The 25,020-nt window shown below is 32.2% G+C and overlaps 1 protein-coding gene across 18 annotated transcripts; it reads left to right on the top strand.

Moving 5' to 3' along the window:
- Positions 1–19,379: 19,379 nt before the first annotated feature.
- Positions 19,380–24,690, top strand: LOC107891240 (uncharacterized). 18 transcript variants are annotated; one of them, XM_041081530.1, is made up of 9 exons: positions 19,380–19,821; positions 20,393–20,606; positions 20,871–21,019; positions 21,115–21,241; positions 21,359–21,459; positions 21,565–22,987; positions 23,541–23,657; positions 23,784–23,864; positions 24,392–24,690. In XM_041081530.1, the coding sequence occupies exons 6-9, from the start codon at positions 22,736–22,738 to the stop codon at positions 24,446–24,448; spliced, it is 507 nt and encodes a 168-aa protein (XP_040937464.1). In that variant the 5' UTR covers positions 19,380–19,821; positions 20,393–20,606; positions 20,871–21,019; positions 21,115–21,241; positions 21,359–21,459; positions 21,565–22,735; the 3' UTR covers positions 24,449–24,690. The 18 variants fall into 18 exon arrangements, with proteins under 18 accessions (XP_040937464.1, XP_040937469.1, XP_040937471.1 ...); XM_041081535.1 differs by having other exon boundaries at positions 20,260–20,606; positions 20,927–21,019; positions 21,192–21,241; XM_041081537.1 differs by having other exon boundaries at positions 20,260–20,606; positions 20,927–21,019.
- Positions 24,691–25,020: the final 330 nt, after the last annotated feature.

The raw sequence follows: 25,020 nt of genomic DNA, 5'->3' as shown, positions 1-25,020 counted from the left end.
TCCTAGTGGCGGTCAGAGAGGATCTAGAGACGCTACAACCAGATCTGAGGCTCGTGCTCCTGCCAGAGCTTATGCTATACGTGCACGTGAGGATGCTTCTTCGCCTGATGTTATTACCGGTACATTCACTCTCTTTGATACCAATGTGATTGCATTGATTGACCCTGGTTCTACTCATTCTTATATATGTGAGACTTTAGCATCCAGTAAGACTTTACCTGTTGAGTCTACTGAGTTTGTTATTAGAGTGTCAAATCCCTTGGGTCATTGTGTGCTTGTTGATAAAGTGTGTAAGAAATGTCTCCTAGTAATCCGAGGTTCCTGTTTTCCGGCTGATTTGATGCTTTTACCATTTGATGAATTTGATGTTATCCTCGGTATGGATTGGTTAATCGTACATGATGCAATTGTAAATTGCAAAAGAAAAACCATTGATTTGAGGTGTGTAAATAACGAGATAATCCGAGTTGAGTCTACTGACTTGAATGGGTTGCCAGCTGTAATATCATCGATGTTGGCTCAGAAATATGTAAGAAAGGGGTGTGAAGCATACCTTGCGTATGGACTTGATGACAAAGAGTTAGAAAAGAAGCCTGAATCTGTGCCGGTGGTTTGTGAATATCTGGATGTTTTTCCCGAAGAATTACCGGGTTTACCACCTGTTCGGGAGGTAGAGTTTGGTATTGAGCTTGTACCTGGGACTACACCGATTTCGATAGCTCCGTATCGTATGGCACCAACGGAATTAAAGGAATTGAAAGCTCAGTTGCAAGAGTTGACGGATAGAGGTTTCGCTCGACCAAGTTTCTCACCTTAGGGTGCACCAGTATTGTTTGTGAAAAAGAAGGACGGAACCATGAGGTTGTGCATCGATTATCGTCAGCTGACTAAAGTGACTATAAATAATAAATATCTGTTACCACACATTGATGATCTGTTTGATCAACTAAAAGGAGCCTCAGTGTTTTCAAAGATAGATTTGAGATTGGGTTATTATCAGTTGCGAATTCGAGATTCGGATATACCCAAAACTGCTTTCAGAACGAGATACGGTCACTACGAGTTCTTAGTGATGCCGTTTGGGCTCACTAATGCCCCCACGATATTTATGGATTTGATGAATTGGATCTTCAGACCGTTTTTGGATCGGTTTGTAGTTGTGTTTATCGATGATATTTTGGTCTATTCGAGAAATGAAACCGATCATGCTGAATACATGGGATTAGTGTTGCAAATTTTACGGGATAAGCAGTTATATGCTAAGTTCAGTAAGTGTGAGTTCTGGTTAAGAGAGGTTAGCTTCTTGGGACATGTGGTATCTGCATCGGGTATTCGAGTTGATCCGAGCAAAATTTCAGCCATACTTAACTGGAAGCCTCCAAGAAATATTACTGAAGCTCGGAGCTTTTTGGGACTTGCCGGTTACTACAGACGGTTTGTAAAGGGTTTCTCGATGATAGCCACACCAATAACGAAACTACTTCAGAAAGATGTTAAGTTCGAATGGACAGAAAAGTGTCAGAAAAGTTTCGATCAACTGAAAACTTATTTGACTGAAGCTCCAGTACTAGTGCAGCCCGAATCAGGCAAGGAGTTTGTCATTTACAGTGATGCATCCTTACTTGGGTTGGGTTGTGTATTGATGCAAGAAGGTTGAGTTGTGGCCTATGCGTCGAGGCAATTGAAGCCACATGAGAAAAATTATCCAACCCATGATCTCGAATTAGCTGCCATCGTATTCGCTTTGAAAATATGGCGACATTACCTATTTGGCGAGAAGTTCCATGTATTTTTGGATCACAAAAGTCTCAAATATTTTATGACTCAAAGAGACTTGAATCTGCGACAAAGACGTTGGCTTGAGTTGTTAAAAGATTATGAGCTTGTCATTGACTATCACCCGGGAAAGGCTAATGTGGCTGCAGATGCTTTAAGTCGTAAATCACTGTTTGCTTTACGAGCGATGAATGTACACTTGTCTGTTCTATCCGACAATGTGTTAGTAGCTGAATTAAAGGCCAAACCATTGTTGATTCGTCAAATTCGTGAAGCTCAGAAAGTCGATGATGAATTGGTTGCAAAACGGGCTGAATGTGTTTCGAATATGGAATCAGAGTTTCAAATTGATGATGACGATTGTTTGAGGTTCAGAAGTCGTTTGTGTGTTCCAAGAAATTCAGAACTTATTTCGATGATTCTGAACGAAGCTCATTGTAGCCGAATGTCAATTCACCCGGGGAGTACGAAAATGTACAACGATCTGAGACGTCAGTTTTGGTGGCATGGTATGAAACGAGACATTTCCGAATTTGTTTCGAAGTGTTTAATATGTCAACAAGTGAAAGCGGAACATCAAGTGCCTACAGGTTTACTTCAGCCGATCATGATACCTGAATGGAAATGGGATCGAGTCACGATGGATTTTGTATCTGGGTTGCCAGTGTCGGCAAGTAAGAAAGATGCGATTTGGGTTGTTTCTGATAGACTGACTAAGTCGGCTCACTTTATCCCCGTACGTACGGATTTTTCATTGGATAAACTAGCTGAATTGTATGTTTCTCAGATTGTGAGATTACACGGGGTACCTATTTCTATTGTGTCAGATAGAGATCCGAGGTTCACCTCGCGATTTTGGAAGAAATTGCAAGAAGCCTTGGGTACCAAGTTGCATTTTAGCACCGCTTTTCATCCACAGACTGATGGTCAATCCGAGCGGATAATTCAGATACTCGAGGATATGTTGAGATGTTGCATCCTTGAGTTTAGTGGTTCATGGGAGCGGTATTTACCTTTGATTGAATTCGCTTACAACAATAGTTTTCAATCAAGCATTAAGATGGCACCTTACGAGGCTTTGTACGGTCGTAAATGTCGTACACCGTTGTTTTGGACCGAACTCGGTGAGAGTAAAATTTTCGGAGTTGATTTGATTAAAGATGCTGAGCAGAAAGTAAAAATAATTCGTGAGAGTCTGAAGGCAGCATCAGATCGTCAGAAGTCGTACGCGGATTTAAAACGAAGAGATATTGAGTATCAGGTGGGAGACAAAGTGTTTCTTAAGGTTTCACCTTGGAAAAAGATACTCAGATTTTGCCGTAAGGGCAAACTGAGTCCGAGGTTTATTGGGCCATATGAAATATCCGAACGAGTTGGTCCAGTTGCGTATAGATTGATTTTACCCCCTGAACTTGAAAAGATTCACGATGTCTTTCATGTTTCGATGCTTCGACGTTATAGACCTGATCCATCGCACATAATTAATCCATCAGAGGTTGAAATTCAATCCGATATGAGTTATGAAGAAGAACCGATTCGTATCCTAGCTAGTGAAGTGAAAGAGTTGCGAAACAAAAGGGTTCCATTAGTAAATGTGTTGTGGCTCAAACACGGAATCGAAGAAGCTACTTGGGAAACCGAGAACTCTATGAAAGAACGATACCCAAACCTATTTACCGGTAAGATTTTTGGGGACGAAAATTTCTTAAGTGGGGGAGAGTTGTGACAGCCCTAAATTGACCCTAGTCGAAAAGTGGTTTCAGGACCGCTAAACCGAGTCACCGAAGTATTTGAGTATAATATTTATTGTCTAAAATATGTGAATATGAGTGTGTGAAAGTTTTGAGCTTAGATTTGGTCAATTGCATGTGAATTTAGTTAATAGGACTTATGTGTGACACTTTTGAAATGTGATGGGTTAATCTATAAGGATCTATTAGTGCATGTTATGAAAATAAAGGGTTTGCATGTCAAATTTCCACCTATGACAAGTAGTGGCCGGCCATGCTATGGGTTAAAATGTATTATAAACATTTTATGTTAGTGTTTTATGTTAGAAATAATAAAATAAAGAACATGGGTAATAAAATAATAGTGGTTAGTAGGGGAGAAACAAAAAAATTAGCTAGGTTGCTCCTCCATTGCCGTGAATTGAAGGAAGAAGAAGAGGGGAAGTTCAGCCAAGGTGGTTCTTTAGATTAAGCTCAAGAGCTTAGAAGATCAAAGTTGGATAAGGGAAAGGAAAAAGTGATCGAATAGCCGTTGAAATCGTTCGACAACATCCGAGGTAAGTCTTTGAGTAATGAAATTTAGCTCACGATTTAATAAGGCAATTATTTGTCTATGAGCATAATAATTAACTCGTGACTTTACGATTCTACTTGAATTACATGGTAAAATAAATAAGTAAGGTATTTACTTGTAGCCGAATGGTTATAGGAATCTTGTGGATTAACGAAAAGGGATTATGTTATTTGTGTGGGATTAATGAATCGTTCGATGTATGGTTAGTAAACATGCTGTAATTATATTCGAGTATTAGGAATGATATCCAGATGTGATATGATATATATATGCATATATGTGTGAATGCTAATCGGGGTCTAAATCCGAGCTTGGTCTCGAAGGGCTTTTGAGCCAGTGCTAATAACCAAACTTAGTTTCGAAGGGCTTTTTAGAGCCAGTGTCATAACCGGACTTAGTTCCGAAGGGCCTTCGAGCCAGTAGTCTAATCCGAGCTTGGTCTCGAAGGGCTTTTGAGCCGGTGCTAAGAGTCGGACTTTATTCCGAAGGATGTTGCACCAGCATAATATTTGAGGGTGAAAACCCGTAAGTGTTCTTACGAGAAATCATATAATACATGCTGGAATAATTTTAATCACATGCGCTACTTACTGTAAGACAACCAGGTAAGTAATTTACCCTTGTTGAGAATGTGAATATACTTCAATTATGACTTTGAAATTCGATGGAATGCTTAGCACATTATTTAAATCATCCAAACGTTTATGATCTGATTATAATGTATGAGTTCCGAATATGAGAGTTCAATGTCATAGTTATGAATGTGTGTGCATATGCATGAAATGGACAGGGACATTTGAGATGAGAGCATTCGGTTGTGGATTGGAGTTGGCCGGATAAATTGGTTTCACCTTTGTGATATTAAGGATAAAAGTGATATCTCGGTTACGTTTCTATTCGGCCAAGGGATGAACAAATAAACTTGATATTATTATGCCATCCCTTTAAATGATTTCATTGCTTAAAACTTACTAAGCATCGAAATGCTTATTCTCTGCTTTAATTCTCTGTTTTATAGATTTTGCTCGTCAGCTATCGGACTCGGGATTGTCAAAGTCGAAGTCGTCCACACTATCTAAGCCACTTTTTGGTACTCTTTTAGTTCAATTTTGAAAACGGCATGTATAGGGCTGACCCTTGTTGTTAATTAAGTACCCTTTTGTAATGTGTATTCGTATAGCCATGCGAAAATGGCTCGTATATTTCGAAGTATAACATTATGGTCTTGTGATATGGTTATTAAGTGGTGTGGAAATGTTTGGTAATGACTAGCCATTGGAATGGCCAATCATGGTCCTATTGGTGCTACGTACGTCATGGCTAATCGGGATTACCCTTGATAATAATGTATGTTAATTTGCTAGTTGATTCATGGAAAACTATGAAATAGGTGAAATCTGCCTTAAAATAGATGCTGACAGCAGCAGTGATGTGAGTTTGAAAAATCACTAAAAATAGTAGAAATGTAATTAAATAATGAATAAATTATGTAAACGAACCTTGATGAGTCTATTTTCATATGGAAGAAGAGAAACGACCATATGAGCCATATTTTATGAGATGTTTAAGTTTTTATGAAACAGGGCCAGAACGATTACTGGATCCCCTGTTCTGACTTTGAAAATTTACCATAAATTAACCAGAGACAATTAGAAGTCATGCTTCATATGTATAGATTTCTTTTTGAGTCTAGTTTCATTAGAAACAAACGGCATAAGTATTGAAGCTCTGTACAGGGAGATATCTAAGTCGTAATGCATGAAGGTCAGAGTAGTCAAACCCTAAAACAGGAGAGACTTTAACTAATAAACTGTACTAATTTGCTTGACCAAAAATTCTAGAAAAAAATTTGTAGATGGACATATAAGTCTAGTTTCAGGGAAAATTTACAGAATCAGTTTTCGAGTTTTGGAACTCGAGATATGATTTTTAAGGTGACAGTGATGCAGTTAACCAGCTTGTCTGGAAATTTTAAAATGAACTGTGTAAGTAAATGAATTAAGTCCGTTAGCACCTCGTGTTCGACTCCGGCAACGGTCTCGAGTACGGGGTGTTACAATGTATATTTTGTAATTTATGCCATTATTATTATTTTCTATACTATATTTGCATGAAATGATAAAATATGTATACTGTAATTAGATTTATTTAATTCCTTGTGATATACAAAACACATCATTATTTTTAAAAACCAAAAGATATATTTCACTTAATTCAAAAAGAATTTTAAAAGTGAGGCAATGTTTTGATGTTTGGAAGCTTCGAGAAAAGTAGTGCCCTAACTTACTGGGTTGCAACTTTTCTCGTTGAGTTCGAATAGTCAAGCACCCTTCTAAGTTTTAAGGTTTTCAAAATACGAGCAACTATATTGGGATTTCAAAACATAGTGTCCTAACTTACTGGATATGGCGTTTTGTTGTTTCGAGATAGAAATTTTCGAAAGACGAGCTTAGTTTTGAAGGTTTTAAAATGTTGCATCCTAACTTACTGGATGTGATGTTTTGATTCGTTTGAAATAAGTGAGCCTTAATTTTCAAAATTGAGACATTTTAATTAAAAGAAGTTTGCATCTTAAAACTTTCAAATTTCTGACATTAAAGACACTTGATAATCAATTAGGTACCAATTTTTGGGCGTTACGAGGGTGCTAACCCTTCCTCGTACGTAACCGACTCCCGAATCCGTTTTCTCGACTTTCGTAGACCAAAATTAATGTTTTAAAACAAAACATTTTATAAGGTGATCCAATCACACCTAAAAAGATTGGTGGCGACTCCCGTTTTCGTTTTTCTTAAAGTCGATTCCCATTTTCCAAAACTCGATTTTAAAAAGGGTTTCGACATTATATACTTCTTCTTTAGAAATATAATTTTTATTTATTTTTTCTATCATTTCATCAGAAAAGTCTTTTTCTTCTCCAATCAAATTTCCTAATTTTATATCTTGTTGTTCAGACTTAGGGATTTCTTCTAATTGATTTTTAGAACTACTACCTACAGAAAACTTAAATATATATTCCTCTTCATCTGAATCAGAATCTGTTTCTGATATTAACTCATATAATATTTCTTTAGGTAAATATATATTCCTCTTCATCTGAATCAGAATCTGTTTATGATATTAACTCATATAATATTTCTTTAGGATTTATTTCCTCTTCATAACAGATTCTAAATCTTGTTCTTCAAGACTTTTAATCATTTTTTAGCCCTTTTTCCTTTATTAGGACAGTTTGGTGCTATATGACCTTCTTCATCACATATAAAACATTTACATATTTGTTTTTTAGATGTTTTAGAAGTTTTTCTTCTAACAATTTTTTTCTTTTTCTTATTATTACCGGTATATCTTTTATTTCATGGTTTCCATCTAATAAATTTATATTTTCTATTTTTCTTTCTATGTTTTTTATAAGTATTAGGACGTATTATTTTACATCCAAATTCCCATTCATTTTCTAGAATTTTTGTACAGTGACTATAACTTAATTTATTTTTTACTTATTTAGCAGCTTTAGTCTGTAAACAATGTAAAGTTATTCTTTCTTTCGCAAAATTGATCATATTTCCTATAGAATCTATATTTTCTTTTGCTATACCTGCTTCTTTACTATGTTTATCTAAATAGGGTGTATATTTCTTTACTATGTTTATCCAAAATTCTATATTTTCATTTTTTAACTTTTGATTTTCATGAAGAAATTTTTTAGAAAATTCTTCTAGATATCTAATATTATATAATTTAATTTTTGACAAAGTATAACTGGCTATACTATCATAATCTTTTTTATCAAAATAATAAAAAATTCTGTTTTTAGAATATTTGTTAATCCTTTTAAAAGATATTTAGGAGTACCTATTTGATTAATTAGTTGTCCTTTTTGGACTTTTCCTACTTCTGATTCTTCCCAACGTCTTAAGAAATTAGTATCAGAGGCCCCTGGAGTAATGATTCTTGGAAGAATTGATATCATAATATCCATTGTAAGTTCTTATCTTTAATTTACAATTCAGTTAATTCTGTGGTTATTTATCTTAAAACCCATATATCTATTATTTTGTCTTACTTTTGCCTTTTTAAGTCTAAGGGAGAAACGTTAGCCCTTTGTGTGATAAGACAAAATAATATAACAGATGGTTTTAGGTACCAAAGATAAATAACATGGAAGAAACCGATTGTTTATATAAAGATAAAATCTGCAATCATATTATGCATAAAGATTCCAAGCAAGAAAATAATCTTTCGGCCCTTAGTAAAGGATTTAATAGTTTAATATATATATAACCTCTATATATTATAATAAAGTTAGTAATATAGAAGAAAAGGTAAATCATATAGGAGATATCAAGGAATTAGATTTGAACAACAAATCTAAAGAAATATTATTAGAAGTAAATAATAAATTAGAACAAGGTATAATAATAATAATAATAATAATATAGAGTCAGATATAGATTTAGGTCCTCTGTATTATGGTAATAGTAATATAATTTTAACTTTATCTGATGAAGAAGAAACTTCTTCAGATGAATCATCTTCTACTATTAATAGAAATAAAAAATCTGAAAAACAGAAAAGAAAATGTTTTACTCAACAAAAATATGATTTTCAATCTTATAAAGAATTAATAGAACATTGGAAAATTAGATTTACTAAAAGTACTGATAAAAATGAAAGGATAGAATATTTAAAATTAATAGAAGAACTTTAATAATATATGGTGTAATAATAAAAAATTGATCTAATGTTTTTGTTAAATGGAAGAACAATTAAGTTCAAGTGGTAAGACCTTAAAGTTAAGTAGTTTTAGAAAATAAGGTATCGGGACCTCATTTCTATAAAATGAGACATAATGTATTCTATTAAATATTTATGGAGTGTTATTAAGTTTGTATTAGAGTTTCATTAAGAAATTTTAATGTTTAAATGGTTAATTAAACAAAAAGGACTAAATCGTAATAGTTGAAAAAGTCAATCGCTATTAGTTTAAAGGTGTTAATTTATTAAAGAAACATAATTGGATGGCCTTAATGGATAAATTGCCCATTATTAAGATGGGGGGACGGTTTGAGCTTTAATTTATTTTAATTTTATATGTTTTATATGTTATTTTATTAGTAAAATAAAGAAAAATGTTAAAAATATGAAACAAAAGTTATATTCCTAATTATTTTCTTTTACATTGGCCGAAAGCCATTGTTAAAGACCTTGAAGCTTCGGCCAAGCTTCAATGTATGTATGCAAGTTCGTTTTGAACCCGTTTCTCGTAATTTTTATGTTTTTGAGATCGTCACAACTAGGTCCAACTAACTTGTACCTTCATTTTTGAAACTGTTAAAGATTTTGAATGTTTCCAATGATGAATCTTTGTGATTCTAGATGTTAAGTGATGAATTTGAAGTATTAGTTGTTATTTATAAGTATTTTGTTAATTAATTTTTAATGATTTAAATGTTTAAGGATTAAATTGCTAAAGTAATAATAATTCAAGGACTTGATGTGAAATTTTAAAAATATGGGTTGTAATTAAAGCTATTAACGTTCGGGTGGTATGGGGTTTCAATAAAAAATGGTTTATTTGCATGATTAGGACATAGGGACTAAATTGAATAAAAATAAAAAGTTAAGGGTAATTTTGTAAAAATGTCAAAAAGGACTAAATTGCATAAAATTAATTGGTTTTAGTGTCTTAATTAATGAATTGAATGAAATTATTAATTTAGATCAAGAATTAGTAGAAAATCTAGGAGAAGAGAAAATTACCAAATAGCCATTGTACTTAGTCATTGCTGCAATTTAGCCAGGTAAGTTCGTATGAACTGTATTTGGTATAATGTTGTTTAAATTGAGTGCTTATGGTGTTTTTTTAATGTAAATCAATTAATATACCGATGTAATGAGGAAATGATGAATTGACGGATGTCGAGTCCCAATTGAACCTTAGGAATTCATAGGATACAAATGACATGCCATTAGGGATTTCATGTTTTGAGTGCTGGTCTTGAATGTCCTACCAATGGCTAAGGTCTTACATTTGTTACGGATACTCCATAACTCGTGTGAGCAGTATCGTGTAGCTTACATTTTGACCTACAGCTCGTGTGAGAAAGCCCATTTCACAGCTCGTGTGAGCATTCATGTAAAAAAAAGGTTGCGGTTATATGTTTAAGCATACTTCATGTGAGCTTTCTTGAGTATCCGATAATATTCTAAATGGTTCAACAGGAAATGAAAAGGATTGAAAAGGTAAGTTTTCATGAGGTAAAATGCATATATTCATGGAAAGGTTAAATGATACAAGTGATATATGTTCACATGGAAATGAATCATCATATGTTTAATTCAAATGAATTATGTATAGATGCACTAACTTGTATTGATGATGATACTTAGGCTTGTGTCAAGTTTGAAGTTGGATTACATTATGCTTATACTTAATGTTATTTAATTGAAATGGTAAGTATTCAAATGGAATGTATTATGAACTTCTGAAAAGGAATGGTGATCCAAATGATGTAGAAGCATGTATAAATTACTTGTTATGGATGAATTCATTTGAACCATGTATAAGTATACTAACTTGTGAGTTGATGATGTTGTTTAGGCTTCTACTAAGCATTTGGAATGGAATGGTAAGTAAGTAAATGGAATGGTTCATAAATTTATGAAAAGGTTAATAATTATGTATTATGTCTTATAAAATCCTATTGTGTTATGAACGAAAAATATATGTGATGTTAATGGACTTATTCATTTGTGAGTTGAAGGTTATATAGTTTATAAATCTTATGGCATTGGTATAGGTTTATAATTATCCTTTAAAGTTCATCATTGAAATGGAATATTATCTTTAAAGTTTATACGAGCTTACTAAGCATTTATTGCTTCCGTAGTTATTTTGCTTTACTTTACAGTTTATCTGAAGCTCGATCGATTGGAAGTTCGTCAGAGATCTATCACACTATCTAATGGACAATTCAATAGTTGATGAGTACTTTGGCTAAGGTTTATAATGACATGTATAGGATGATTTGTAATGATATTAAAGTGCATGTGTTGATGATGTTTTGGTATGTGTAAGCTTTGGAAAGCTATATTGGTTTGGTACACTTTGATACCTTACCAAGTTATGTGATGTTGATTACTTTAAAGTGCTTGTTGATATGATTTACTTGGCATGTTGATGATAGTTAGAAAATGGTTACTTGTGACATGTTTTAGTTCATATTTGACCTAGGATATTATGTTTGAAAATGGTTTGAAGGTGATTTGGTTTGTATATATTATGTAAGTTAACTATATTGGTACATTTGATGCCTTTCTAATTTGTATCATTGTGACTATATCATGTTACATGTTTAGAATGGCTCAAATGGCATGTTTTGTGATGGAAGTGTTAATGGTCATAACTGTGGCATGTTTTGTTGAAGTTGAATTATGTTTGATGATGGAAATGTGAACAAATATGCATGTGTAGGTAAGCTTTAATGTTGCTTGTGAGGTGCTTTAAAATGGCATATTGGTTTATTGATTTAAGGCTATTGAATTGGTCATTATATGCATGTTTTCGTAAGGTTTTTATGTCTTGATTGTGTGCCCAAAATGCCTTTAGGTGATTTCATGGTATGGTGTTGGAAATGGCTTGATTTTGGGCAAATTCATGTCAACACGACCTGAGACATGAGCGTGTGACTCAGCAGTGTGTCAAACACGACCGTGTGTCCTCTGTAGGTTCCATTGCAGGCAAGTCAAGCTGTTACATAGTCTAGCACATGACCTAGTACATGGGCGTGTGGGGCTATTTTGAGTATTACACGGCCTAGTACACGGGCGTGTGACTTGGCCGTGTGACCCTACTCAGAGAGTTACACGGGTGAGAACACAAGCTGGGACACAGTCGTGTTTCCCTATTTCAAATGTTACACGACCTGAGACATTGGCGTGTGTCTCATCCCTGTGAGGCACATAGCCTAGCCACACAGCCATGTGACCACAGTTTCGCAAATTTTGTAACTTTTTCCTAAACTTTCCAAATTGTTTCAAATTAGTCCCGATTTGCTTCTAAGCTATTTTTAAGGGCTCAAGGGCTCGATTTACAAAAAATATGCATGTGTATGAATGATCTATGATATGATTTAAATTATTGAATGTTTAAATGTTTCTGATTGTACGGTAAAGCTCTGTAACCCTAATTCGACGATGAAGACGAGTTAAAGGTGTTACAAGAAGAGTCCTCCAAATAAATATCTCGCCAAAACAACAAACTTGCCAACTGTTAATAAGAATCTGCAACCTTGGTGAAGCTTAGCAAAAAACTTTGCCAGGAAATTTGCCAACTTTAACCAGACTAAGCCTCATGACTTAGGCGGTCTCACCAGTACATTCTCCTAAACAATACCAGTTCGCCAATTGAGGGTGTGACATTTTTCCTTTGTAACACTTCAAAAACCTCTTTAGTTCTAACAATATATTTTTTGAGCAATGACGACTCAAATTTTTCAGAATAAATAAAATGAAATTTGTAAATGTTAGTGGAGAAGGTAGTAGGAGACCATAGGAAATTTAAAAGATCGATGTATTGAGAAATATTAATCTGGGGTATAGACTAAATTGTAAGGTTTTACGAATTGTTGGGGTCCAAGTGAGAAATTTAAAGTAGAAAAGGATTAAATTGAATTAGAGGTGAAGTGTATGACGACATGTAGAATAACTTTTACCAGGAGCTAATGGATAATAATAGTGGATAGATTTTTTTAAGTTATAATAATATTTTATTTCTATCTTCATTACTATTTTTTATTATCATTATATTAAATTGAATTATATTATATTATTTTTATTAAATATTAGAGAAATTATAAAAGAAGGTAGAGAGAATTCTCCATCTTCTTCTTTATACATGTTACAACAATCGGAGAGAGAGAAAATTTATTCATTTTACAATTTGGTCCTCCATATTTAGTAATGACCTTTTCAAGTTCAAAATCATCAAATTTCCCTAGAAAATCTTGGTTATATCAAGTTTCCTACAACCTAGCAAGCTTAGATTTTAGAATAGAAGTCGTGGGTTCATTTTTTAAGAGAGAAAATCTAGATTATATGATAAATTAAGATTTTAAGGTAAGATATTCATGATTTAGTAATAGCATCGTGTCTACTTTGATTATTTGAGCATTAAAGTCTTGTGAATCAAGAATAATGATATCTTATATTTTATGATATTAATATGAAATGAAGAGAAAGCCAAGGAAGAAGCTACCAGGAATTTAAACCAAGGAAAGCAAGTAGACAAAGCTTAAAGGAAGTATAATTTAGCCAAATTGTAAGTACTTTAGAATTCTTTATTGTCTAATTAGAATTTTGAAAATAGTAAATTAATGAACATGTCATTTTCATGAATTTAAGTACTTGTAACTTAATAAATGTGTGAATAATTCAAGAAAGTAGTAAATGGTTGGAAACACAAAAATTTACACACTTTTTCATACCCTTTTTAACTTAAATTCATGCGAATTCAGTTAAATTCTTGTCTAAAAATAATTAATTTTTATAAAATAATTAAAGTGAAATTAAAATATGAACATGTTAAATTTTAGTTAATTTCATAATTATTTTTGATAAATTTTGATTATTTTCGATAGATTTGCACAAAGGACGAAAAATGGATCGGCATACACTGCTAGAAGCAATTTGAATTATCGAGGCGAACTAAAGTTCAGCCTAAGATGGTCCAAAATTATATGTATTTATTCATAATATAATTAATTTTAATTTATATCCAATTTAATTTGGATTAATAAATTATGATTAATTAATTATGAAAAAGTGGTCCGATTGAATTGAACCGAGTAAACCGAACCTGCCAAGAAAAGGACAGCCCAAAACCGTCCAAGTGCTGACCCAATTCAGCTCATTAGCTGATTATTTAAGCTGCAAAGAAGCCCTTGAAAACTTGTTCAAATTGCAATTAAACCCCTCCACAATTGGTGGCTTTGTAGATTTGCCCCAAGCCATTTTTAGCAAAGTTGAAGCCATCAACTTTGCCACATAAGAGGCCGGCCAATGGGTGGCTCTTTGGCTGCTATTTTTAGCGAATTTCTGCTGCCACATTCATCTATAAAAACCCCCCTTGGCTGATCATTCAACACATCCCTCATTCACATCTCTTCTTTCACAATTCTTCTCTCCTCTTTCACTTTTTCTTTTATTTTTCCCTTTCAAAGTTCCTTGCTCTTTTGCCGATTTCTCCCCTTGAGAAAGGTTCTTCTTCAGCAATTATTCGTGTTGGGTTGATTGCATTTTGTCCTCTTAAATTATTAAAATTGTGTTTATGCTGTTATAGGCCACGGTAAAATGCTTGATTAAGTAAAATCATGCCAAAGTTAATCTTGCATTATAATTGTGAGGGAACTAATGAATTAATTATTTAAACGGATTGAAATTGTAATTAATTGACACAATACTTAATCAGTGCATGTTTATTCTTCTAAGGTAGCTGAAGGTTAAATTAGCATTGTATCTGGCAATACATTTGTCTTGCATAACTTGCAAGATTATTGTGATTAAACTATTTCAAGGTAAGGATACCTTGTTACCTCACATAGTCTTTTATGTGCTTATTAGATTTAATTAATCGTTTGAATTGACATAGGAATATGAAAGAGATTAGTTCAATTTAATGAGTATTTATGTACAAAAACATGTTTGCTTATTAAAATCTGTTTAATCGATTAAATTAACATACGGATATGTTAAGAGATGAATGGATTTGTGTAGGTGAGTATGTTCATAAGTTAGCAAATTACCGAGTTGCCGTGAATTTATTCATAACAACATAAACATGAGTTTAATAATTCTAAGTTAAAGAAATGTAATTAATCCAACACAATTATGTCATCTTGATTAAATCATATTTTGAAATCGTGCATTAGAACTTTTATTTTTATTTAGTTTAAAATCTTATTTTTTTAATCACCCTTTTCAAAACAAAATATTTTTTACCAAAGTGTTTTAAATTGCATTCATAAATAATTCTTTTCACAGTCCCTGTGGGTACGATAACTCGACATTTACTTGTCACTTTATTACTTGTTGCAATTGTGTACACTTGCACATTTCCGTTGTTCCAATGGTTATGGTTATTGTTGATATGATTAAATGTGTAGAGAAAATGACTAATTTGTAAAATATTTAAAAGTTATGTGTTACTATGAAATTGTGGAACTTGATTGTGTTTTTGATGAATATTGATTTTATAACAATGTTAAAGCCCTTCTAGACAAGTTTTGAACTTGTAGGATATAGAAGGCATGCCATTAGGAATTCCATAGCGTGCTCGTATTTTAATAATTTTAGTGTTTGCGATAATCTAGCACTTTCGTGGTCAAGTACTTCATGATTGCATTCCGTATTTCCTTCTTGTTCAATCAATCTACAATGGACAAAGTGAATGGTTCATGAATGATAAGTGAATGATGAAACTATGGTAAGTGAAAATAAGTTAATTAAATTTGTTGTTGTTGTGTACTTTATCTTTGGTTTAATTATTGTAATTGTGATAAATATGTTTATTTATTTATTCATTAAATTAGTTAATTAAATCAAATGGTAAGATTTGAACTCTTAATTACTTACTAAGCTTTTACAAGCTTAACAAGTATGTTGTTTTAAAACATGTAGGTAAAGTTCGGTAGAAGTCTATTGTTGAAGTGGCCATTCTCATTTGGTAATAGAATGGAATCTACATAGTATTAGAACCATTTGAATATTTGTTATAAAGTAGCTAAGTGGTTCCAAAACTATGTCATGCATGTTTAATATCATTTTGTACTTTGGGATAATCTTCCTTAGATGGATATACACATGTGTTATATGAAGTTTTTAAATGATAATTTGACATATTTTGAGTCCAAAAAATGTTTAGAAGTGTTGCGGAATGGTTGATGATAGTTTAGACTTGGTTTTAAATGTTTTTAGACATGTTTAGGGTAATCTGCCCTTAATGTCGTGACATTGGAGTCATTCTACCCTCAGTGTCATGAATTCATAAATCAATGTCGCAAAATTGGATGACATTGGATTCATTCTGCCCTCAATGTTGCAAAACGGAGCCTATTGTCCTTAGTGTCGTGACACTCATTTTCCATTGTCACGATATTTACATTGTTTTGACCCAAATGGTCCTCCTTTATAACCAAACTTTAAAAGAAGCCTGGAAATGACTTAAATAGCTTCAAATGAATCTGTTTATGTTAAAACAATGCTTTGAAATTGATGTTTGAGTTAACTAATCTTAGCATCCAAATGTGGCATCCCTTGCTCGAGATATACCAATTCATTCTGGGTGAAAAGTGCTACATCCTTAGGAGTATATTTTTTTCTCTCATTTGGTCAAGTGGCAACATTAGTGGAAATAATAGGGAATCAAGTCCACCCATCTTCAATAGCATCCCAAGATACTTCATTAATAGACATGACAAAAGCCCTCATACGAGCATTCCAATATGCATAGATTTTTTGAATCGAGTAGGAATGAAGCTCGGGTAATTGAAATGCATTCCTTCATGGATAGCATGATGAAAACTGAACCCAGGATCTACTTCACATGTGTTTAGATCCTGCTCTATTACCAATTTAAAAAGCCTTTCGCTTTTTGGATGTTTCAACATAATATTTTTCGGACAATTGTTGGGATGGACCAATTTATAACAAGGTAAAACAATAAGCAAAGGATAATTGTTGAGGATCACTTGTTGGCTTAAACCTAATTTACCCTTACACAATGGATAATTGTAGCCCCAATAATGAACTCAGTTGTTACAATAACTCTCTCTAAGAACCTCACTTACAATCAAATTAATTCATCCAATAAAGCCTACTAAGAGTGTTGAATATACTAAGCAAAAATAACTCAACAACAAACCCAAAAGACACTCTCCAAGATGCATATAAGCAAGTTGATTAGTAGCCTATTTATAGGTTGTTTCAAGAGTCCCTCTAGTAGTGTTTTGATAAGCTTTAGACTATCATTTAAAATAAAAATTTCTCTTTTGAATTATTTCCAATAATTATCTCATAAATTCCTTCATAATCAAACTCTCATGCAGCTTCAAATACTCTTAAAGGATAAAGATAAGACTATTCAATAATTCAAACTTTTCTCCTTTTTCCTCTAAGTAAAACGAACAGATGATGTTGATCGTATTATATTTCAGCATGAAATTCCCTTATCATTTGTTGTTCAACAATATTAAACTAAATCTGTGACTTCACCAAAATTGTTGTTTTATTTGTTGTTCGAACATGAATTGAAACAAGAGAATAAGACAAGCAGTCACTACAGGAAAATAGGGCTTTAGCAGCATTTTTAGTGGCGTTTGGACAAAAAACGTCGCAAATATTATACATTAGCGGCGTTTTCAATAAAACACGCAAAAACTGAGCAATAGCGGCATTTTTGGTCCAAACGCCGCTAAAAACTAAGCAATAGCGGCGTTTTTCATCCAAACGCCGCGAAAAAACTAAACAATATCGACGCTTTTGAAAAACGCCGTTATAGCTCGAGGTTTTAGCGGCGTTTTTCCAAAAATGCCGCTATTGCTCAGTTTTTAGCAGCGCTTTTGGAAACCGCTATATATCGAGGTTTTAGCGGTACTTTTGGAAAAACGCTGCTATTGCTTAGTTTTTAGCGGCGCTTTTGGAAAAACACTGCTATAGATCGAGGTTTTAGCGGTGCTTTTAGAAAAACGCCGTTATAGATTGAGGTTTAGGGTTTAGATTAATTAGTGTTTTTTGATTTATATATTAAATAATCTCTTATATAATTATAAAAGAGATAATATTAATTTTCATATTTTAAAATTATAACAAATTATTTATTGAAATATAAATAAAAAAAAGTAACAAATTTATATTGGATAGGTAATTATCTATTTGGATAGGACCAAATTATAACAAATTAAATAAGGTCTTATTTTTATTTTGAATTCAATTTTATTTTGATCATATCTAAAACTGACTTTATAAACAATATAAATTAACTACACCATTCACTTAGCTATGGGAAAGTTAATTTCATTTTAGTTACTTAATTATGAAAAGTTACACTTTGATAACCAAACTATTTAATTAGAAGTTTTCATTTAATTAAGTTACAAAGCTATTAAAATCAATGTTATGGCTTTTTCTAAACCCTAACCCCTAACCCCTTAAATCAACAACATTTTAGCCCTCAGACCCTAAATCTCTAATCATAAACCCCTAAAACTAAAAACACTGATCAATAACTCTTTAAACACTAGACCCTAAATCTCAAATCATAAACTCTTAAAACTCCAACCACTAAACCCCAAGCCTTAAAACTAATCTCTAATCATAAACCCCTAAAACTAAAAACACTGATCAATAACTCTTTAAACACTAGACCCTAAATCTCAAATCATAAACTCATAAACTATAGATCATAAATCCCAAACCCTAAACTATAAACCATAAATCATAAACTCTTAAATCATAAACCCTAAAATCTAAAAAATAAATTTCATATGGATATTAAGTATATATATATGTTCATGGTCTAGGATTTAGGGTTTATGGTTTAGGATTTGGGATTTAATTTTTAGTGTTTAGGGGTAAATATGGTGAACTACTTGTGTATCTTGGATTTTTTTTATAATATAAATCTAAATAAGATAAATATAAATTATTATTTTTTTTAAAAATATATCAAAATGGGTTAAATCCCAAAAGCATACATGAACAATGGTTCAGTGTGCAATTGTATACATGCATGAACTTTAATTTGATCCAGTTCTTGTAAATTATTAACACAATTATTGATATAACATCATTTTATATTTATATATTCAATATTCAATATATTGATGTATTTATACTTAAAAGAATAATACTTGTATTGCTTTGTCATTTTGTATTTTTTTTAATTCATCGATTCCATTTTATTTCTATTAAAGTTTCATTTTGTATTTTATATGTTAGTTTAAAAATGATAAAATCTTCAAAAAATTTAAAAATTTAAAAATTAAAAATTTAAAAATTAAAAACTTAAAATTTTAATATTTAATATTTTAGTCCATATTTCAGTTAAAAAGATCAATATTCAAAATTTAAAAAAATAAAAATTCTAAAAAATGATAATCTCAGTATAAAAATTTTAAAAGAAAAAAATAGAAAAAAATATTAAAATGAAGAAAATAAAATTAAACAATAGTGGCCTTTTTTGGAAAAAAACACCACAAAAAATTGAGTTATAGTGGCATTTTTTATGAAAACGCCGCAAAAAGTTGAGATACACTTTCCATCTAAATCGCGTCGTTTTATTTTCACCCCCTCCCCTATATCCCCAGTTTTGTGCTGCTAAAAACCCTGATTCTATTCCCTTTCGTTTCATCGATCAAAATCCCCTTCTCATAAATTTTCTCTCTTGAAGATTTCATGCCTACCCACCTTTAATCTCAACCAACGGAAGAGACGCGGTGTGCAATTTGACTGTTCCAATTTCCTTTTCAACATTCAATTAAAACCCTAGCCTCTTCCTTTTGCTTCTATCGGGAGGGGGGGAGGGAATCATGTCTTTCGATCTCATATGCTGAAGCCGTCCTGCAGCTGCTTCGGATTCTTCCAAGATCTGTACGGCTGAGGACCAAAAGAAGAAAGATGATGAGGATCTGGTGAGTGGCTGTTCGGGATTTCGCCCTCGCTGATTCTCTACACCGCAAATCTGTACGCTCTTCCCTTTCTTCATTTTATTTCCTTTTGAAAAATAAATTTTTAAATCTATATTCAAATTTTAATTCTTTTTATTCTAATATAAATTATTTAATTTCTTGTTTATCTTCGTCTTCAATTTCGTGTAAGTATATAAAATTATTATGGATTTCTCTTTATTTTTAATTTTTTTTATCTTTGGTGCTTTAGTTTCAGTAATTGATTTGCAGTTCTTATTAATTTCAATGGCGGTTTTAATTGCTTGTTCCTTCGATTAGTTTGTTTGATTTAGTTAAGGTTTGATCTCTTTTATGTTATAAGTTTTGATAATTATGCGATTTAAGTTATAAACGAACATAAGTGAACCGTTAATCAAACGCGTTATTCATTTACAACCCTAGTTAACACTATGGTCTCAGTAAGGCGACTAATAGTTTAGTTCGTCTTTTGTAGATGCTATTCACGTCTTTGCTCTCCTTTCCCTCGCTTGACATTAGCATTTTGTATTGAATCAAAATGCATGGTTAGGATTTGACATTTTGCCGACTACTGCATCAAATTACTTCAGTCTTGATTTGGTTTCCAGTTAGACTCTGGGATAGAAGAGATGGCAGTGAACCAGACAGCGGCGTTGAAGGTGGGGTTGTGTCTATTGGGCCTCTGTTTATTCGGCTACATAGTGGGTCCACCTTTGTATTGGCATTTCATGGAAGGGTTAGTAGCCTTCAGCTACACTTCCAACACTTGCCCACCTTGCCTTTGTGATTTCTCTTCTCAGCCTCTTCTCACAATCCCTGAAGGTATTCCCAACTTTTATTTCTATTTTGCTTTTGATTGTTCACTTATGCTTGAAATTTCTGTCTTTGAATATGAAATTTTGAATATCCTAGTATAGAAGATATGAATAATTTCTTTAAGTTGTATTAGCTTCTTTTTTTTTTCCAGTTGTATGTGCATGTTATTTTTTTAATTAAAATTTTGATGATATTTTAGATTTGAAATTTCTGCATCAAGCATTGTCGTCTTGCTAATGTGTTGTTTGTTTAATGTTGTGGATGATGCAGAGGTTTGTGAGAAGAAAATAAGCTTTTCACTAACATTTTATCTTGATTTAAACAAGTTGATAAAAAGGTTATGGTCGGTATGTAAAATGAAGGTTCTAACCCCTCACAAGCTGAAGAAATCAAAAACCAAGCCAATGAAGCATTTAAAGGTACCAATGTAATGAGCATGTAAATCTCAGTATCACAAATTTTTTATTTTGTTTTATCGAATATTGATTGGGTTAAAGTGTTTGATTCTGTATAGAGAAAGTGTAGAATGTGGATAGTCAAATGCATGTATGAGGATTATGATAGTGATGTTTGCAATTTCGTTGTGTTCAGCACACAAATATGGTCAGACTATTCACTAAGGCTGCTGATTCTGCTATGAAGTTAGTCATTTTAATTTATACATATTTTTAAGAAAACAATGTCCTAATATAATCTGCTAGTTTTAGTGTAAAGCAATTTGATTTTAATTTGTTTCATTTCTTTTTTATGTGGTGTAGGGGGTATGTTGGAATTCACAGTTCGGGATTCAAAGACTTTCTGCTTAAACCGGAGCTGCTTCGATCTATTGTGGATTCCGGTTTTAAACATCCTCCCGAAGGCAAAGTTTTAAACTCATGTCTGATTTTAACATTCGTGAATTCCATGAATTAAGTCATTTTGTAATTTGATCTGCTTATCATATTTTTAATATTTCTTACTATAGGTTGTGGATTTTGGGGAAACTGGTCCTGTTCGATGTTCCCGTTGCAAAGGTTACATAAATCCTTTCATGAAGTTCATTGATCAGGAAAGGAAGTTTATCTGCAATTTATGTGGTCAGTAGTAATCAGCTTTGTGTGCTCATCTCGTATATTTTGCAGTATCTTGTGTATTTTAACTTATTCTTATATTCATACTAGTCTATTATTAAAGGTGACACTACAAATATCAAGTTGTGGTATATTGTTCTCGTATATGTAGTTTATTTGAATGTTGGAGTTTTTGGACTGCTTTCTCAAAATTTTTATTGACTAGAAGTTTTCTAGGAAAATTTGACATGGTCCTGAAATTCAATTTATAATTTGTTGCTAATATTCTTTTATTTTTAGCTAAATTAACTGACCAAATTCGGTTTGTTGGTTAACCATAAAAAAATTCAGTTTGGTTAACAGAAGAGATTTTAAGAAAATTTGATATTTGAATGTTATTTTGGTTATTAGTTAGGATTAGTCCTGTTAAGTTTTTATACCTTCATTTTATTTGTTTTGAACTTTTATATGTGTTAATTTAACATCTGATGGTGATTTATATCTTCATTGTATTGTGCTTCTAGATTTTGATTTGTTCTGATATTTTGGTTGGATATGTAGAATTATCCATTGAAAAAATGTTGAAGGTTAATTTTGTTTCGTTAATGAAAACCAACCAAATTAACCGAAATATTAGGTTGTTTTCTCTTTTCCTGCAATTTTGTAGTTAACAGATTTGGGTTTCACGTTACATTATTTTCGTTAACAAGTAAAAGTATTTTTCTTCATTATTTTTGCTATTAATAGTGTTCATTATTATTTACTAATAACCTGCTGATTGGATCTATTTATGGTGTTAAGAGTAATCTTTGTTAGCTTATATAATATGGGATTGAGAAAAAAAATTGTTGCTGTATTGAGATTTTTCTTTGATCTGATTGGTTGTGTTTATAGATTGAATGTTTTTAGATCTGTTTATAGTTTTCCTTGATCTGGGTATGAACTGGGGTTTGAAAATGTTTTTGAGTATATGTAATGTGTTGTGATAATCAATGAATAAAAGGAGAGTTTGAGGATGGATATCTAGATAATGATGGTACACAGGAATTAGAGAAGTATAGCGACGATAACAAGGAACTGGCTTGGATGTTCTTACTTGACGGCTGCGCAATTTTACAAGCAGTTTACATGCGTTACGGTAATGATGATGATGATGGTAAAATGTTTATTAAAAATGATTTGCTAACATTTGTGTACTTGGATCAGTTCTTGTTGGAAAACCAATTACCTTTTCGGGTTCTTGAATTGCTTACAAGCCAGAGAGAAAATGGTGAAAAAATTCATGAATGTAATCCAAAGGTTCATCGACGATACTGTTATCAACCCAGGCGAGGACAGGTAATTTAGGGAATTAAATAAAGAATCATTTTTGTGGAGTTTATAAATGTTAAAAGGTTTTTATAACTAGATGGGTGATGGAATCTATTTGACTCTCATTTCCAGATGATATAAAAAAGAATTTCATGTATTAATTTATGATTTTATTTTATTTTAAAAAATTGAGTAATTATTTTTTCAATTGGAGGGCCTAATTTTTAAAAGGAATAAAATGTAAATTTTCATTTCTTGGAATGACCCATGCCTGTCGGTTTGCATTTATCCTGTTGAGTGTACATTTTTTAGAAATAAAAAATTATGATTTCAAATCCAACTTATCTTAAAAATGGTAAGATTTTTTCATTAATACAATAATAAAAAAATTATTTTAGCTAATATTGTTTGAAACGGTTTAGATTGAAAATTAACTAAGACATCAATCCGAAAAAAGTTATTAGACCAGTCTCTATGTGTATGCTTGCAAGCTGTTGTGGTGATGCACATTAGTTGTTTAGTCTTTTGTTTTGTTGTGCTGTAAGACTATTAATTTGAATATTTAACCATTTGTCTGCAGGGTAACCGACTCTTCAAAGAGGGAAAATTTGAACTTGCCAGGGAAAAATATGAAAATGTGTCTAATGTGATGTTGGATATGATTACTTCAAGAAAAATAAAGAGTGAGATGTTTGAGGTTTGTCATTCACTTTCATGTCTTGATAAAATATAGTTTGGGGTGGAATTGAGCAAAGGCTTCAGAACTGTGATTTTGAGTTGAGTTTATGTTTACTCCTTGATTGTACTGATAATAATTTCTCAGGGAATCTTATGCATTGGCTTTCTCAAACGTTCTCGCCAGCAAAAGGAAATTACAAGGGAACAAGCAATTCAAGATCTGGAGGTAAGCTATGAGAGTTGCTCAAAGCTGGCCTTTTGGTCTACATCTTGCCTTGATGATATCTTATTTATATATTCTTTTGTTTGATAAATTGGAGGTCTAGTCATACTCTGAATGCTTCGTTTTTATATTCAAACCTCTCCTACCACATTATAATCAAGTGTTCTTAAGTTAACAAATGAACTGTAAGAACCCATTCTTGTCGTGCGTTACAAGTGATTGTTGTTAAGATATTGAACCCACAACCTTTCAGAAGTCTTGAACAGTTCATTTTAAGGATATTTTCTAACATTTAATACATTGCTTACTTTAACTGAATTCAAGAAAAAAGTGATGCATTAATTACACGGTATTGGTTAACATTTCTCTTAAGAAATTTATCAATAAACACCTTAACATGATAAGAATATAGGAGATTTTGCAATATGGTATTGATTTGTAGGGTATTTCAGGCCAATATTGTGAAAGTATCACAGCTGTGAACTAATTTTCTCATCAAATACAATACTCTCATGGACATTTATATGCAGGAATTGGAGAGAAGAAGAGAAGAACTTGAACAATTGTTGTTGGCAGAAAGGGTATGAGAGAATGTGGGTGATTAAGTCAAATGGAGAAAGGGACATCATGTCCTTGTTGTGTGCAGGTGTTTTCTCCCTGAGACAGGCAAGGAACCTGACATCAAGAATGGTTCAACTTAAAGATGCTTCCTCGTACTCATTCTCTTCCTCTTTATATTTTTCGATACTTACTTCAAGTAGGATACTAAGAATTTCCTATACTATTCTTTCTGATTGCTTATAAAATAGTTTGCTCATTAGATACTTCATTTTCTCGTCTTTTATTTGTGTAAATCATTTTTCTTTGTTTAGTGACAATGAATCTTTGAACATAATTTCTGTTGAGTTACATATAAATGATTTTTTAAAAATTGTGTATAGTTTAAAGTTCAAATTTCAAAAATAAAACATAAAATATTTATCATAGAAAATAAATATTATTTAATTAAAATTTTTTTAAAGTTTATATTCTTTAGCGGCGTTTGTGAAAAAAGTCGCTAAAGGTCATGGTTTTTAACGGCACCATGACTTTTAGCCGATTGAGTCTCGCTCGATTAGCCCTGGTCTTATTGTCAGTACAACAAGATGTAGTTTTGAAG

The sequence above is a fragment of the Gossypium hirsutum genome, chromosome A11 (genome assembly GCF_007990345.1).
Source record: "Gossypium hirsutum isolate 1008001.06 chromosome A11, Gossypium_hirsutum_v2.1, whole genome shotgun sequence".
NCBI lineage: Eukaryota > Viridiplantae > Streptophyta > Magnoliopsida > Malvales > Malvaceae > Gossypium > Gossypium hirsutum.
The sequence above is the reverse complement of the archived record's forward strand: the minus strand, read 5'-3'. Positions and strand labels throughout refer to the sequence as shown.